The sequence below is a fragment of the Leptonychotes weddellii genome, chromosome 6 (genome assembly GCF_054177405.1).
Source record: "Leptonychotes weddellii isolate Sample4059 chromosome 6, ASM5417740v2, whole genome shotgun sequence".
Classification (NCBI taxonomy): Eukaryota; Metazoa; Chordata; class Mammalia; order Carnivora; family Phocidae; genus Leptonychotes; species Leptonychotes weddellii.
The window spans coordinates 95,138,158-95,156,128 of NC_138374.1; the positions used below are offsets into that span (position 1 = coordinate 95,138,158).

Genomic DNA, 17,971 nt, shown 5'->3' on the forward strand with positions numbered 1-17,971 from the left:
TCAACTTTCATTATCTGTGGGTCCTTCCTCTTGGGATTCAAATCTCTTCAAAAAAGAATCCACCAATCTCCTTGTAGAATGTAAGTCTAGTTATCTATATTCTCAGAGACAAGTAATTTTCCCTCTTATATTCTGCTAGTAGAATTTGTTTTTGTGATTTAACTAAATGGTTATAGTATTAGATATGTTCGTGTTAAGTAAAATGGCTCTAGGAAAGGACACAATTGTCTTTTATGTTTTAAAACCCTTACTATAACAAGAAGACTGGGCTATTTCATCAAATTTATTTTTACTCATTTTTTTCAGGAGCTTTCAAGTTGTGGATGGAATAAAAAAGAAAAATATAGTTCTGCACCAAATGCCGTTGCCTTCACAAGAAGATTTAATCATGTGAGTTGCTTATAAAATCTTGATAATTTAGTTTCTGAAATTCAGTTCCTTAATGTATTTTCTTTTTTTTTTTTTTTTTAAAGATTTTATTTATTTGACAGAGAGACACAGCAAGAGAGGGAACACAAGCAGGGGGAGTGGGAGAGGGAGAAGCCGGCTTCCCACTGAGCAGGGAGCCCGATGCGGGGCTCGATTCCAGAATCCTGGGATCATGACCTGAGCCGAAGGCAGACGCTTAACGACTGAGCCACCCAGGCGCCCCTTCTTAATGTATTTTCATTAAGAAGTAGTTTAACTTTTCACATCAATGTTGGAATATTTTAAGCCACTATCTCTTCAAATGTTGTCTCTCTGCATGATCTCTATTTTTTTTCCTTCTGTAATTTCTTTTGGAAATTTGTTGGGGCTTGATACTCTTTTCTACTTGTATGTTAACCTTTCATATTTTATATCTATTTCCTTAAACCATTCTGCATGGTTTCTTCAGATCTATATTTCAGTTCACTAATTCTCTTATAGATGGGTCACATCTGTTTCAAATCTGTGTGCTTTTACACTAGTGTCATTTTTAATATTTCTTAAATCATTTTCAACATTTTATTTTGTAATTTCTGTGTTATTATCTGAAGACCTTGGAGTTCTAATTCTGTGTTATGTCTGCTGATCCTTACACAAAATGGTTTGTTTTCTTAAGCATTTTATAATTTTAGATTGAGAGCTCATATTCATTTAAGCTTTATGTGTGCTTTATCTGTGGGACTTCTGCTGCTGCCTAGATTGAGGGTATATCTCTTCTGAAATGCTTTTGTTTGCTTTTGCTGGTACCAAGGGCTATAATGACTTAGTTCAGTTTTTCATAAGTTTTGGTTAGGAACATCCATACTTTGCTATAGTGAAAATTTAAACTCGAAATCCACTTAAGGGCTCGTTACAAATTCTTATGAAAAACTTATTTTTCTCCATCTCCTGTATTTGTCTTCCCCTGCCAGTAAGTGAATTGTTTTAGCCTCCATTTTCACCAAGATTATAGCACTTTGACAATCCCTTAGATAGACATAGTGGTGGTAGAAGAGAGTTGGGCGACTTGTATATATCTTGGGAGGAGTATTAAATCCTGAGCCCCTATGTCACTGAGAGAAAATCCTCCATGGGCAGCTGCAGTGCCCTTTCTTTTAACCACTGCTTTGCTTTTGTTTCCTCCTCCTTTTTTTTCCCCCCCTGCCTGTAGGGGAAATCCTTTCTTTCAAGTTAGCCACATGTTTTTTTAAAAAAGAGTTTGTTGTCTTTAACCCAACATTTCTAGGCTTTTATATAAACAGTTTCTCAGGTTATTTGGTTCACTGTATTCCCCAAAATGAAGTAGATCAAAGTTTTTAAAAATAAGATTAAACCATTAAAATAGAGATATAGGGCAAGCATGTCTTTCACTGAATTTTATATTCAAGTTATATAGTTATATATTCAAAATTTTTCTGAGTTGGTCAGAATTTTTCATCACAGTAAAATTTTTTTACCATACAAAAACATTGTTATAATATTCACAAATTTGACTTTAGATTTTAAGCATATTATTTTTAAATAAGCCAATAAGTTGTCAGAGTCAGATACGCCACATTGTACCAAAAGCTTTTATCCTTATTCCAGCATATTATTCTTAAATAAGCCAAAAAGTTGTCAGAGTCAAATATGCCACATTGTACCAAAAGCTTATATCCTTATTCCAGATTACAATTGATCCTATAATCTTACTGAGTTGCTCCATTACTCTATTAATTTCTCCTAGTAGGGTCATAGAAGATTTGAAATAGCAGATTATAAAAGAAATTAGAGTCTATTACAAGAAATCTATCTGCACCATTATTATTTTTTTTTTAAGATTTTATTTATTTGCGAGAGCAGGTACGAGCGGTGAGGGGGGGAAGGGACAGAGGGAGAGGGAGAAGCAGACCGCTCCCTGATCAGGGAGCCTGATGCGGGCTTGATGTGCTGCTCGATCCCAGGACCCCGGGACCATGACCTGAGCCGAAGGCAGATGATTAACTGACTGAACCACCCAGGCGCCCCTTGAAATGCTTTTATAAAGAGACATTTTCCCTCATCTGGTATTTGCTTGCCCAGAGGTTCATTACCTATAAGCAAGGAAGGATGAATGTTTGATCCTTCCCTTTATTTAATAATTTTGAAGATAATGAATTGGTGTTCCTCTAATAGTGACCAAGTAGTTTTTTATTTTTTAATACCATTATGAACTCATAAATTTAGATGCATATGATGTGTTTCAACCCATTGTGGTTATTATCTTTATTGAGACGAATATTGTTCCATCTTTGGCCAGTGGAAGTCTATGCAAGTTGGCATTCATGTCCTTTGTCACAACCCTAGTCGTCTCGAATAGTTCCCTTGCCATCTGGTATACAAAGATGTTTCGGGTTCATTTGCTCCATTACCTGTCACCCACCTGGAATCAACATTTCTTTAATAAGTCCTGGTTTCTTATGGGGGGAAGTGGACCTGAATGCTAGGAATGCTCATTGCTATCAGAATGACAATTTCTATGCCTTTTTCAGCAGAGATACCTAGGATATCTGTGTGTTATACACATACACATACAACTATTTAAAGATAAAGCATCTCATGAGTTCATATTGATACTTCTAATTCGAATTCAGGACCAGAGTTTTACTTCCAACTCTTCTGTATTACATCCATATGTTCTTTCTTCCACACCCAGAATTCTGGTTTTCAAGGGACATAGGACATGATACAATACCCTATCATATACTCATTTGCTTTATCCTACATAACAAACAACAGACTCAGAATAATAATACTAATACCAATAATGTTATAAACAGATGTTTTGCAGATGTTCTGTTTTTTATAATTGCACTATATATTGTCTGAGCATATCGGCATTATATAACGTACTCTCTTTCTAACCCTCCTTAAAGTACCATCCTTATGTTGGTGTTTCTCTAGGCTGTTTGGTTGCCTGAAGCTCGTTCTCTGTTACAATACTCAGGAAGGGCTCATTAAAACAGTAATGCCCGAATTCTTGAATGCTGACAAATTTTCCTCTCCTCTGTATAAAATTTTCCTTTCTTGATATTAATCCATTTTTTTTCCTGACAGTGTTGCTGTTGAAAAGTCTGATGATAATTACATTTTATTTTCCTTAAAAATTACCGTATCTTTTTGTCTCTATGGCCGACAGGTTTTTTTTCCCCAGTAATTTTATTGAAGTGTATCTTAGTGTCGGTCATTCTGGATCAGTATTCTCAGGTATGGTTGGCTTTAGCTAGGACTGTCAACTGGGGAGCACCTACACTTAGCCTTTCCAGCATGGTGATTGGACTTCTTACGTGGTAGTTCAGGAATCTCAGACACAATGTTCCAGCAATCAAGGCAGGGGCTGCGTGCTCTTTTATGACCTTGTCCTGGAAGTTAGCATCAATTTCGTTCATCTTCTGTTTATCAAAGCAGTCACAAACCTGTCCAGATGACTTTCAGTGAAAAGAATGACAAGAACTTTTGGGCCATGTTGATGGTATTTGTCTTAAAATTTGTCTCACATTAAATTTAATAAAGTCAGCGATCATGCAGTTTAGATTGAGTTCACGGGTAATATTGGCTATGGTTGTTGATCAAATATCTAAAGTATAGCTTTTGATATATTTTAGAAGTAAACTTTATCAGAATCAGGGATAATAATTGCCATTAGTAGCCCAGATATAGTAACGGATAGGAAGATGGTTTTGTAAAATATATACATTTTATATTTACATATATACCTTTGTAAAATATATACAAAATATGTACATTTTGGCATTTTATTGATGAAATGTTTCACTAAAACAGGGAGACGAAATGTGAGGCAAGGCGCTATCTTTTGCACTGTCATTTCTTAACTAATACACTGTTTTTAGATTTAGAAGTTTAAGCCAACTGATAGTGCTTTGATTTTCTTATCATAGTAAATGAATTAAAAATGTTACATTATATCATATGGTAAGCAAACTACTTTCATCAGAGTAGATAGAGCATTTTAGTAGTGTGATAGATAGATCTAGTGTGCCTTCTGATGAATGATTTTTAATGTCTTGAAAGAAATTATGAATATGGTTTATGAATTAGGGAATGCATTACATGATTTTTAAAATACAGTCTTAGTTTAATTTTAGAATGACTTAGATACGTTTTTCTTTATGATATTTCATTTTATTCATACCAAGAAACACTTGGGATTCTTCACACTTACGATTTTGCTTAGTGTAAATAAATGGCAATGTGGGATTACACAGCCACAGGAAAAGTATGCTATAAGTAGCATATTTTATAATGTCTGCTCTTAAAGCATATCTAATCTGCCACGGTGTTTCAGAATACAGCAAAATCACACGTATTGGTATAGTGTTCTTGTTGTATCACTCTGGTTTTATTGCATTCTTCTGTTAGCTCTTTTCCTTCAAAACTTCTGTTTGCTTTTACAAATCAAAAATCATAGTGATGTTTTTGTGTATGTACACACATATCTATATCTGTCTCTGTGCATATACATATCGTACATATATGAAGTGTATGCAACATCCAAAGATTGGGTATATATCCAATTGGGGGGGTGTGCTGGGAAAGAGAAAGTATGGTTTATTAACCAGCTATAGGTAGTTCATCAAGTAGTTCCTGTCATTAATTGGATCCTAGTGAGTGAAGAATCTTGCCATTCAACTATTTTTCATTTTTATTTGCAGGTAAGCTTTTGGGTTGTTAGAGAAATTCTTCATGCTCAGACATTAAAAATCAGAGCAGAAGTGTTGAGCCACTATATTAAAACTGCTAAGGTAAGAAAACTTTTGTTTTTATTTTTTGAGAGTCCCAACCATTCAGCACTGTTTGTGAGAAAATGTTTGCCTGTGACACCTTATTTATTATTTATTGACCCTGGAAAATAAGGCCTATTGATTAGTATGTCAATTTTTTCAATTGGGTGCCTGTTTTCTTTGCCTTTTCTTTATTCCTCCTATCTTCCTCCCTTTTACATCTTTCCTCCCTCTCTCAGAGTAGCTGGATTATATTATTTATTTGACTGGATAAGTAGGCAGAGATCAGATTATGGTGAAGTATGACAGTTACAAAATATTGGACTCTTGTGCACGTAATTGGGAAAGCCTTACAGGATTAAGTAGGAAAATACGTATCAGTTATTTGCTTTTGAAATACATCACTGCCAACCATGTGGAGAATGAGAAGACTTTATTTGTAAGAGAATAATATAAAGAGGATATTAACAAAATATGTTAACTGAGTAGTTGTTGTATGGCATGGATAATAAATGCAGCAAGAGAAAAGGAACATGGATTTCAAGGATGGTCAGAATTTAGAGAGGAGGGGGTGAACAGGGCATTTCACAGGAGGATACCAATAATTTATTAAAACTCATAACTCCAAATTTACGTTAAGTTCACTAAAAGGTAGTATAATTGTAGCCACATTCTTCATTATTCTTGTAATAAATACATAACTTACCTCACATCCGAATGAAAGTGGATTAAAATAAGAATACCTTTTTTACAGTTTTAAATTACTGTAATTATTATAAAATTGTGATTGCTGTGAGTTGTAAAATATTTTCCTTGAGCACCTGGGAACAATTGTATTCTAGCATTCTGTGGCACTAGGTGGCAGAGCTAGCTTTGTAAATATGATATTTTGTGGCAGTGTCATAAAACTTTTAAAACGTTCTCTGTGATATGTTTGATAAATATTGGGTTTTGCTAACAAATTCATGTCTTTTCTCCATAAAGTCTGAATTTGTTTTATTTTTTCCTGGTATTTTTATGCTTTGCACATTCCATTCAAAACCACCAAATTCTAGGGGCGCCTGGGTGGCTCAGTCGTTAAGCGTCTGCCTTCGGCTCAGGTCATGATCCCAGGGTCCTGGGATCGAGCCCCGCATCGGGCTCCCTGCTCAGTGGGAAGCCTGCTTCTCCCTCTCCTACTCCCCCTGCTTGTGTTCCCTCTCTCGCTGTCTCTCTCTGTCAAATAAATAATCTTAAAAAAAGAAAAAAGAAACCAAATTCCGCCTTTCAGGCTTGCTGTTATCCTCCTCATCAAGTAATCATTTAATTCCAGTTCAGACTCTAAGTTATTTTTGACAGTGGTTGCTTTCGTCCCAAGCCCTAAGTTCATAACCTTTTTTGTTGTGTACCGTCTCTTAAATCCTTCTATTCTGCCTCTCTGCCTTCTGTATTCAGTCTGTATAAAACGGGCAGGTCTTTTTCTTCTTTTAGTAGATTGTATGAGTTAGGGTTCTCTAGAGTGAGAGTATAAATACACATATATATAAACTATATAAAGAAAATTAAGGAATTGGCTCCAGTAGTTGGGGGAAGGGGCTGGCTAGTGTGAAATCGATTGTAGGGCAGGTGGACAATCTAGAAACTCAGGCTGGAATTGGAGGTGCAGTCTTGAGGCAGAATTTCTTCTCTCAGTTTTTGTTTGTTTTTTTTTTTTTTAAGATTTGCATTTATTTATTTAAGAGAGAGCATGAGAGGGGGGAGGGTCAGAGGGAGAAGCAGACTCCCCACTGAGCAGGGAGCCCAATGTGGGACTTGATCACGGGACTCTGGGATCATGACCTGAGCTGAAGGCAGTCGCTTAACCAACTGAGCCACCCAGGTGCCCCTCTTCTCTCAGTTTTTGTCTCTTAAGCCATTTTAGCTGATTAGATGCAGCCTACCATATTATCAAGTGTAATCTCTTTTAATTAAAATCAACTGATTATAGATGTAAACCATATCTACAAAATGGCTCCACAGCAACACCTAGATTAATGTTTGATTAAATAACTGGGTACCATAGTCTAAATCAAGTTTGATACGTAATACTGATCACAGAGACACACAAAAAATTTATAAAGTAGATTTAAGGTATCAAAAGGATGATAAAGTGGATATCCATGTACCCACTGCCCTCTTTGAATTCCCATAGGTCTCCTCATATGCGATCCCCTACCCTCCCACTACAAAAGGAACCATTGCCCAGAATTTTGTTTGCTTTTCTTATATAGTTTTATATATGTGTGTGTTTCTGAATCATATATTGTATGTTTTTCAATTTTGTTTAAATCATTTCCGAATTACTTTTATATTTTTAAAACTTTGGTTTTTTTTTACTCAGCACTGTTTCTGAATGGTTTCGGGGTATATCTCTGTTTAGAGTGCTCTGTTGTTTGCATATACCACAAATTCTTCAATATACTCTAGCTTGGATAGTTTTGAAATTTTTGTTGTTATAAACACTACTGCTTTGTAGGAGTCTCTAGGTGCTCATGTGGGGGTTGAAGCACTAAAATATAGAGAGAACAGGTAAATTACCTTTAAAGAAATGACAGATAACTTTCATTGAATGTGATGAGAATGAACATTTTTTTCTGTGTTGGCCATTTAGGTTTTCTCTCCTGAAATGTCTGTTCAGGATCTTTGAACAATTTTATATTATGGTGTTGGTCTTTTATTGATTTTTGTAAGAGTTTTTTATTTAACTCTTGATGCTAGTTCTCTTTTACATGTTTTCATATGCATCATTCTATTTTTGACTTGTCTTACCACTTTTCATGTTATGTTTTGATATAGTTATTCTTTAGTAGTCAAACTTACTGATCTTTAATTTTGTCTTATTTAAATATACCTAATTTAAGAAAGTTTTATAGCTTTGATTTTTGTACTTGAGTATTTAATCCATGTGGAATAAATTTTTATGTATGTATGGATTATGGATTACTATTCATATTTTTCATATGAATAATAATTCTGGCACCATTTTTTAATTGAGGTATAATTGACATACAGTATCCTGCTAGTTTCGGGTGTACATCATAGTGATTCAGTGTTTTTATACATTATGAAATTATCTCGATAAGTCTAGTTACCATACAAAATTATTATAATATTTTTTTACGTCACATTTCCATGACTTACTTACTTTAGAACTGGAAGTTTGTACCTCTTAATTGCCTTTGCCTGTTTCATCCACTCCCCCAAACCTTTCCCTCTGATAACCAACAGTTTATTTTCTATAAATCTGTTTCTGTTTTGTTTGTTCATTTGTTTTGTTTTTTAGATTCCACATATACGTGAAATCATACCGTATTTGTCTTTCTCTGATTTATTTCACTTAGCATAATACCTTCTATGTCCAACAAGGTTATCACAAATGGCAAGATTTCATTCTTTTTTTATGGCTAAGACTGCATTGTATCATAGATACCACATCTTCTTTGTCTGTATATCAGTGGGCACTGGGTTGCTTCCATTGTAAATAACGGCTATTGTAAATAATGCTGCAATGAACATAGGGGTGCATATATCTCTTTGAATTGGTGTTTTCATCTTCTTTGGATAAATACCCAAAATAGAATTGCTGGATCATATGGTAGTTCTATTTTTAAATTTTTGAAGAACCTCCACAGTGCTTTCCATAGTGGCTGCATCAGTTTATAGTCCCACCAGCAGTGTGTGAGCAGTGTTTTCCCCACATACTTGCCAGTGCTTGTTATTTTGGGGTTTTTTGTTTTTTTGGTTTTTTTGATAGTAGCCAATCTGACCAAATGAGAGGATCTCTCATTGTGGCCTTGATTTGCATTTCCCTAATGATTAGTGATGTTGAGGTCTGACACCATTTTTAAAAATCCTTTGTTAAAGTGATCTTTATTTTATTTAACCTGGAAGTCTCTTTATGTCACCTTGTTCTTATAAAATGCTATTCCAGTGGTGCCTGGGTGGCTCAGTCGTTTAAGCGTCTGCCTTCAGTTCAGGTCGTGATCTCAGGGTCCTGGGATCAAGCCCCACATCAGGCTCCCTGCTCAGCAGGAAGCCTGCTTCTCCCTCTCCCCCTTGCTCCTGCTCTCTCTCTCAAAAAAAGAAAATCTTTAGGAAAAAAAAATGCTATTCCAGACTTAGAGTTTTGTGTGTTTGTTTTTTGTTTTTTACTCTGCTTGGGATTCCTTGAGCTTCCTGAACCTAGGAATTAATGTCTTCTCAGTAATCTAGGAAAATAATCAGCCATCATGTCTCAGATACTGTTTCTACCATTACTTTTTTTCGTCTTCTTCTGCAACTCCAGCTAGATAAATGTTGGCCTTTTTTCTCTACGTTTCATGTCTCAACCTTTTTTCACATTTTTTAAACCTCTTTTATGTTGCATTCTAGATAATATCTTCATATTTAATCTTCATTTTATTTGAGGCCAATAACTGATATTGTTCTCCATCTGTAAATTCTTGGTTCCTTATGTTTTTTCATTTTCCATTTTTTTAAATTGAGTCTGTTGAGTTCATATTTCTTGAAACTTTATGGGAATTCTTTGAGACCTGAGCTAAGGTGATATATTGGTCAGAGTTCTTCAGAGAAACAGAAACCCTCCTCTTTCCTTAGCTCTAATGTTCAAAACAGGCATTTTTGCCTTGGAGTCTCTTGGTGGTGGGCAAGGACCATTCTAAATGATTTTCAGATAGGACCATTAAGATGTAAGCATCTGGTATTATGAGGAAATCTGGGAAATTAGCAATAAATACATAAATAAATAAATATCAAGTAGATCTCTTGGGAAACTGATGGAGCCTAATGTTAGGTAGGAGTCCTGCAAGGAGACTGTAAAAAGCAAGGTCTAGTATTGGGAAGCGAGTGGATGTCCCAACATGAGTGAAGAACAGAGAATCAGGATTCGGGTGGGAGGAAGAAGGGAATTAAGGACTGTGGAAAGCAGATTTGAACCCTAACCCTGGAATTATGAGGGTACTGAGTAGAAAACCAGATCAGGATCCTGGGCACAGACCCTTTCTTAAAACTGGGATCATAAGGCAGGGGGTTGGTATTTCAGTATAAGGAAGGAGACTCCTTACTAGAAAATGGGGTGCATGATCATATTGGGTAAACTTGATACTGAGCCATAACTTTGGTTTTCTTAATATATTACTGAACTAGAGGTAGATTTGTTCCCAGAGCTTGGGGTCAATGCCAGGTTAGAATGTGGAAGTTCTGTTGTGGGCTAAAATCAACTTATTGTAAACATAATGGGTACTCTAAAGATGAATCTTGCTGATGAGGGTGAGAAGTACTAGAACACTACTAATACTAAGTGCCTAGATTTTACTTGTTAATCGAAAGTTTTCTTATATTTATTCTCATTATTTTTTATCTCTCCTCCCCCTTTTTCTTAAATCTTCAGAAACTGTATGAGCTGAATAACCTTCATGCACTTATGGCAGTGGTTTCTGGCTTACAGAGTGCCCCAATCTTCAGGTTGACTAAAACATGGGCGGTAAGTCATCTTCCCAGTTAGTGAAAGGGTTAGACTTCCTGTTGGAAGTAAAGATGTATTTATTTCTTTTGTAGTTCTTAGTAAGGTTAATATTATAATAGATAAGGACCTTTAAATTAGTTTATACTCTATTTTTTTTTGAAACCTGCTTTTTCCTCTCTCAAGTGTTACACTAGACTTGTCAGGTAATTTTGGGGTAAATTATAGCTTGGTACTTGGGTTTTGCCATTTAGGAAATCATTTTTGTAGAATCTGTATAAGCATCTTTGACAACATAGCATTTCATGTTTACTGATGGGGAAGTGTAATTTTTATTTTTGCATTTAATGCAGTTTTTTTGCATTTAATCTTGTAAAGATTAAGCTTTTGGAAAGTTCAAGGAGAACATCTAAATTGCAACTTTCAGAATATTTACTTATTTAGATTTTCATTATCTTTTAGTCAGTAAACTTAGATTTTTTTCCCCTCAGGAATAATGAAAAATTGGGTAGTTAACATGGGATTATGCAGTGTTGCTGCACATTCTGATATATGTTAATTGTATTTGGTTCTATCACTTTGACAAGGTCAGTCAGGGTGTGAATTTTGACTTCTGCAAATCTGTGTACTTCCATATTTGAGTGATGTGATACTGGCCTCAAGCTTTCTAGGTATTTTTTTTTTTTTTTTAAAGATTTTATTTATTTATTTGACAGAGAGAGAAAGCATAAGTAGGCAGAGCGGCAGGCAGAGGCAGAGGGAGAAGCAGGCTCCCGGCTGAGCAGGGAGCCTGATGCGGGGCTCGATCCCAGGACTCTGGGATCACGATCTGAGCTGAAGGCAGCTGCTTAACCAACTGAGCCACCCAGGCGCCCCTCTAGGTATTTTTCATTTAGATTTTATATAAGTAAAATTTCATATCCGATTAAATCTGTTCTTTTTTTTTTTTTAAAGATTTTATTTATTTATTTGAGACAGAGAGAATGAGAGAGAGAGCACATGAGAGGGGGGAGGGTCAGAGGGAGAAGCAGGCTCCCCGCCGAGCAGGGAGCCCGATGCGGGACTCGATCCAGGGACTCCAGGATCATGACCTGAGCTGAAGGCAGTCGCTTAACCAACTGAGCCACCCAGGCGCCCTAAATCTGTTCTTATTTAATAGTATTCTTTGGTGTTAAGGAGGAATGATTTTAATACATTTTATACAAAGGATTACTATATTCTTGGGATCCTGTGATAAAGAGATGACTAACTTTTAAAAGCTTCTTTTTTTTCTTGGCTAAAGTATAACTGTTTTGTTTTGTTTTTTTTTAAAGATATTTTTTATTTGTTTATTTGACAGAGATAGAGAGCACAAGTAGGCAGAGTGGCAGGCAGAGGGAAAGGGAGAAGCAGGCTCTCTGCTGAGCAGGGAGCCCGATGCGGGGCTTGATCCCAGGACCCTGAGATCATGACCCGAGCCGAAGGCAGCTGCTTAACCAACTGAGCCACCCAGGCACCCCAGTATAACTGTTTTTAATTAGCCTAGTATTGCTTTTCCTTTTCATCGTATCTGAAGAGACAGATGTTTCTCATGAAAACCAGGGTGATTTTCTGTATTAGAAGAAAGACATTAATATGGAAGAGCTTATGATCCTCTTTATATTTTATTTGCATTTTAGAAGCACCTGGGTGAAGGGTTTTCTTACTTTAAAAAAATTCCTTTTAATAAGATGGCCTTTCTCTCTTTTCTTAAAATTTGAATTTCACTGGTGAATGGAAATGATTATAAATATACAGTAATGAATTCCATCTTTGAAATTTTAGGGAAAAGAATTATACTCTGATTTATCTTGTGGTTTAGAAATGAGATACATTTCCCTCAAGTTAATTTTTATTTTCCTTGAAGATATTTTTGTTGTCTCCCTCATATATTTGCATGGAAAAGAATTTTTAATTTAGTAACAGTTTCATTATTAATCTGAATAAAATCTTTAGTGTTTATATTAAATTTAAAATTATATTAAATTTAAAATAGTCTATACTGTGCCAGGCACTAACTGCTTGGCATACAGCAGTAAATGATACAAAGTCCCATTCTTATGCAGCTAACATTCTACTGGGAAAAGATAAGCTGTAAATAAATAAATGATATATCATAAATATTGATGAATGCTCTGAAAAATAAAGCAGATTAAAGGGGATAGAAGAGAAAACAGGGTAATATTTTATATAGTACAATCAACCCTTGAACAACACAGAGATTAGGGATGCCAACCCCCCTGCACAGTCAAAAATCTGCATAAAACTTGACTCCCTCCAGACTTAACTACTAATAGCCAACTGCTGACTTGGAAGTCTTACCAATAACATAAAGTTGATTAACATGTATTTTGTATGTTATGTATATCATATACTGTATTCTTACAATAAAGTAAGATAGAGAAAAGAGAATGTTATTAAGAAAGTCATAAGGAAGAGACTATGCATTTACAGTACTGTGCTGTAAAAACTTCACGTGTAAATGGACCTGCCTAGTTCAAACCCATATTATTAACTGTATATGGTAAGAGAATCTCTGTTAAGTGACAGTTGGGTAGAGAGCTGGAAGAACTGAGAGAAGCATTTGTGTGGAGATCTGGGAGAAGAGAATTTCAAGCAGAGGTGATAGTCAATACAAAGGCCCTGGTAACCTTCAAAGAATAGCAGGGTGGTCGGTATTGACAGAGTGGAATAAGCTATGGAGTAGTTGATGGTAGGAGATGAGTCCAGAGAGGTCACCTCAAATCAGATAAGGGAGATACTATTTACTGATATTCTGGGGATACTATAGGGAAGGAGTGTGTTGGTGGTGGGCAGGGAGGTTCTCTTTTACACATACCAAGTTTGAGTTGGCTGATAAATATCCATGTGCAACTGTAAGGTCAGAGTTAGGTGTACAAGTTTAAGGGAGGAGTTGGAGTAAGGGAGGAGTTGGAGCTAGAGATGTATTTTTTTTTTTTTATCATCAGCATAAACATAGTATTTAAAACATGAGATTGGATAGGATCACCTGAGTCGTAAGTACAGATGAAGAGCCCTGGAAGCCTCCAAGATTTACAGATTGGAAAAATAAGGGATCAACAGAGGAAATATCACAGTGGGAGTTTTCCACAGTCAGGTAATGAAAGTGTTTCAAGAAAGAGTGATCACCTGTGTCAGATGCTGCTAATAAGTTGAATTAGGTGAGAACTTTGAGATGGCCATTGGATATGGCAGTTGGAGAGGATTGGCAACCTTGCCAAGAGTGGTTTCAGTATAGTGGTGGAGTGAAAACTGATTGGATTTGAGAGAATGTGGAGAAAAAAATAGGACAGCAAGTATAGAGAATGCATTTGAGGAATTTTGTCATAAAGGGCGGGGTTGAGGTGCTGCAGAGAAATCTGGCAGCTAGAGGGGAATGTAAGACAAAAGATTTGTGGCATTTTGTTTTGTTTTTGGAAATGAGAGCCAGGACAGTATGTTTGTATGCTGGTGCAATGACCTAATAGAAAGGAAAAATGGTAGAGCAAGAAGTTACTCTAGCAATACCCTTGATCAGGCAGGAGGGAACTGATCCAGTACTATAGTGGAGCAGGAACAGTTTATCCATGTTAACAGTAGAGAAGGGGATGCATTTGGTTACAGATGCAGGTAAGTTGGTAGATGTGGTGAGATTCTGTAGAAATTCTTCTGATGTTTGTTTCTTATCTATAAAGCAGAGTCATTATTTGAGAGTGATGGGGGAGAGGTGTTAGAGGTTTGAAGAAAGAAGAACAGATGAAAGTCATCTTAGAAGAGTGTGAGAATGAATTAACTAGGGAAACACGGTAGGTTGGGTATGGTAGGCCTTATGACTGAGATTTTTGGTCATGAATTTAAGGTGAAACCAGTCATTGAAGTCATGTATTCTCTAACCAGGTGCAGGTGCTTAGCATAAGCCTGGAGTAATGATGAGAATTGTATTTAATCAGTGTTGGAATTTTTTAAGGCTTGTTTGTACCATAGAGGGGTCAAGGATAGCACAAGAGATAAAGTGGGTAAATGTACAAGTAGTTTTAGTGATAGGTAAGGAATTTAACCCAAGTAAGAGAGAGAGAAGGAAGAGTGAAAAAGTAGTGTTGGTAACTGGATTGGGAATTCTGGTGCAGTCAGTACTTACTGGATTCAGGATAACCAAGGGAGTAGTAGAGGCTGAGAGTGGTAAAAGGTAAGATCATTGAATGGAAGAGAAGTCAAGGAACTGAGATACCAGGGTAGTAAGAGTATCATCTATGTGAAGATAACAGTCACCAAGATAGGAAAATAATGTTGGTTTTTGGACTCTTTCTCCAACTACCAACACCTTTAAGATACAATGGAAAAAATGACTAGTAGCTCTGTTAATGACAGAAACATAAGTGTTATAATCTAGTGCTCTCTTGTCCAGTATGGTAACCACTAGTCACATGTGGGTATTAAATTTAAATCATTCTAATTAAACTTAAAATTTAGTTCCTCACTCATACTAGCCATGTTGCCAGTACTCAGTAGTCATGTGTGGCTAGTGGACATTGTATTGGGCAGCACAGACATAGATCATTTTCATCACACAAAATTCGATCAGACAGCATTGATCTAGTGCTTGAACTTAGTAGAAGCTGGAGGATGGTAGAGAGGAAAGAATTGTGAAGAGCAAGGAGCCAGGATTGCACCCAACTCAAATCTAGGCTCATGTTACAAAAAAAGAAAGAGAAGGCTTAAAGAAAAGGTTAAGGATGGGGCTTATGCAGAGGATGGGCCATGAGACCCAGAAGGTACAGTTGGAAAGGTGTAAACAGTCTATGAATGGATATACAAAATGTATACACATAGAGTGGAATATTATTTAGCATTAAAAAGGAATGAAATTCTGACATGTTACACCATGGATGAATCTTGAAGACGTTATACTAGGTGAAATTAGCCAGACAAAAGGACAGATACTGTATGTTTCTGTTTATATGAGGTACCAAGAGTAGTCAAATTCATAGAGACAGAAAATAGAAGAAGGTTGCTAGGGGCCAAAAGGAGGGGGGAATAGGAGTTACTGTACAGTGGGTGTGGGGTTTCAGTTTGGGAAAATGAAAAGAGTTCTATCCATGCATGGTTGGTGGTGATGGTTGTTTGAATAACTAAAGTGTACACTTGAAAATGGTTAAATGGTGAATGTTATGTATATTTTACCACAATTAAAAAAAAACAGGGTCTATTAAGGTGACTGAATATACAAACAATACACAAAATCAATTGTATTTGAAGCAATTTGAAAATATCACTTGAAAGGACACCATTTACAATATCAATAAAAGAAACATAATAGCAAATAATAAATGGAATAATACAAGCAAGACCTTTTTTTTTTCCCCAAGTAGTGGTCTCAGAATACTTTAATTTGCCTTTGGTTTAAACCTGACCAAGTATAGTCCATGAAACATTGCCCATCCCTAGAGTGAGTGGTCTGGAGTAGGACCATGACAGGTGATTTAGCTGATTAGCTTCTTCCTTACAGGTGTTTTTTTTTTTTTTCCCAAGGCTGAGGGCTGGGTTCTCTTTTTCTTTGCCGTGTATTTGTAATACCAACCCTTAAGTATATGCAAGACTTACATTCAGAGAACTATAAAACTTTACAGGAAGTTATTAAAGAAGAACTAAATAGATGGAACAATATCCCTTAGTCATGGATAGGAAAGTTTAAAGATGCCCCTTCTCCCCAAATGTATGTAGAGATTATATGCACCTTGAATCAAAGTCCCAGTCTGGGACAAGATTGCTTATAAAATTTACATGGAAATATAAAGGGTCAGGATAGCCCAAGTTATTTCTGAAGAAGAAAATGGGGTTGGAGACTTGGACACTTGCCCTAACAGATATCAAGATGTATTGTATTATTTAGGTAATGTACAGTTAGTGCAGGTGTAGACATGTCCATGTAGACAGTGGAACAGAATAAAGAACCCAAAACTAGATAACTGATTTTATAGAACTCTGATATATGACAGTGTGGCATTGTAAATCAGTGGAGAAATGAGGGGCTGTTTATTAATTGGAGCTGGGAAATAAGTTATCAGTTTGGGGGAAAAAAATGAAGCCTCAGAAGTCATTGTTAGATGAATTAAAGACTTATGTGAAATGAAAAATTGGGAAGCTTTTAGAAGAGAAAAATAGCTTAATATCTCTCTGGCTTGGTATGAATAGATTCCAACTTGGAATCTGTAAGGGTATTTCAGATAAGATACAAAAACCTCAAACAATGAAAGAAAAGATGAAAAAATGTTACCACATTAAAGTAAGAATTTCTGTTCATCAAAAGATATTTTAAAGAAAATTGAAAAGAAGCCCCAGAATGATGGGGGAAGATAATGTGAAGCAGTTGTAACTGATCAAGAATTTACATCTAGAATATACATATATATACACATATATACATACATATGTATCTTACAAAGAAAAAAGAAAAATAGAAAAGTAGGCATTATGATAGTACTTCAGAGAAGAAGACATGTATAGGGAAGCAGTGAAAATGAGTGAACTACAGCCACACACAACATTATGGGTGAAATTTCAGGGGCGCCTGGGTGGCTCAGTCGTTAAGCATCTGCCTTCGGCTCAGGTCATGATCACAGGGTCCTGGGATCGAGCCCTGCATCGGGCTCCCTGCTCCATGGGAAGCCTGCTTCTCCCTCTCCCACTCTCCCTGCTTATGTTCCCTCTCTCGCTGTCTCTTTCTCTGTCAAATAAATAAATAAAATTAAAAAAAAAAAGAAACTTCAGTGTCAGAACATTGAATGAATAAAGCCAAAGATTAAAAATAGTATGATATTCTTTAGTCAAAAATGAAAATTTAAGAGAATGATAAACACAAAATTTGGGAGGGAGATTACTGGACACTTAAAGAGAGTCAAGGAGGGTGGCGTGCCTGGTGGCTCAGTTAGTTAAGCATTTGCCTTTGGCTCAGGTTGTGATCTCTGGGTAGTGGGATTGAGCCCCACATCCGGCTTCCCCCCCACCCCCGCTTGTGCTCTCTCTCTCTCTCAAAAAATAAAATCTTTAAAAAAAAAAAAAGTCGGGCGCCTGGGTGGCTCAGCCGGTTAAGCGTCTGCCTTCGGCTCAGGTCATGATCCCAGGGTCCTGGGATCAAGCCCCGCATCGGGCTCCCTGCTCCACAGGAAGCCTGCTTCTCCCTCTCCCACTCCCCCTGCTCGTGTTCCCTCTCTTGCTGTGTCTCTCTCTGTCAAATAAATAAATTAAAATCTTTAAAAAAAAAATAAAA

At 36.3% G+C, this 17,971-nt stretch overlaps 1 protein-coding gene across 6 annotated transcripts in view; it reads left to right on the forward strand.

The window, feature by feature from the left end:
* RALGPS2 (Ral GEF with PH domain and SH3 binding motif 2) overlaps nt 1–17,971 on the forward strand; it is a 155,333-nt gene that overhangs the window by 58,927 nt on the left and 78,435 nt on the right. For 4 of the 6 annotated variants that reach the window (XM_081824673.1, XM_031029020.2, XM_031029019.2 and 1 more), the window contains exons 5-7: nt 307–390; nt 5,139–5,228; nt 10,615–10,707. In XM_081824673.1, the coding sequence (XP_081680799.1) occupies nt 307–390; nt 5,139–5,228; nt 10,615–10,707 (267 nt within the window). The remainder of the gene's footprint in view (nt 1–306; nt 391–5,138; nt 5,229–10,614; nt 10,708–17,971) is intronic. The other 2 variants (XM_081824675.1, XM_081824674.1) reach the window with 2 other exon arrangements.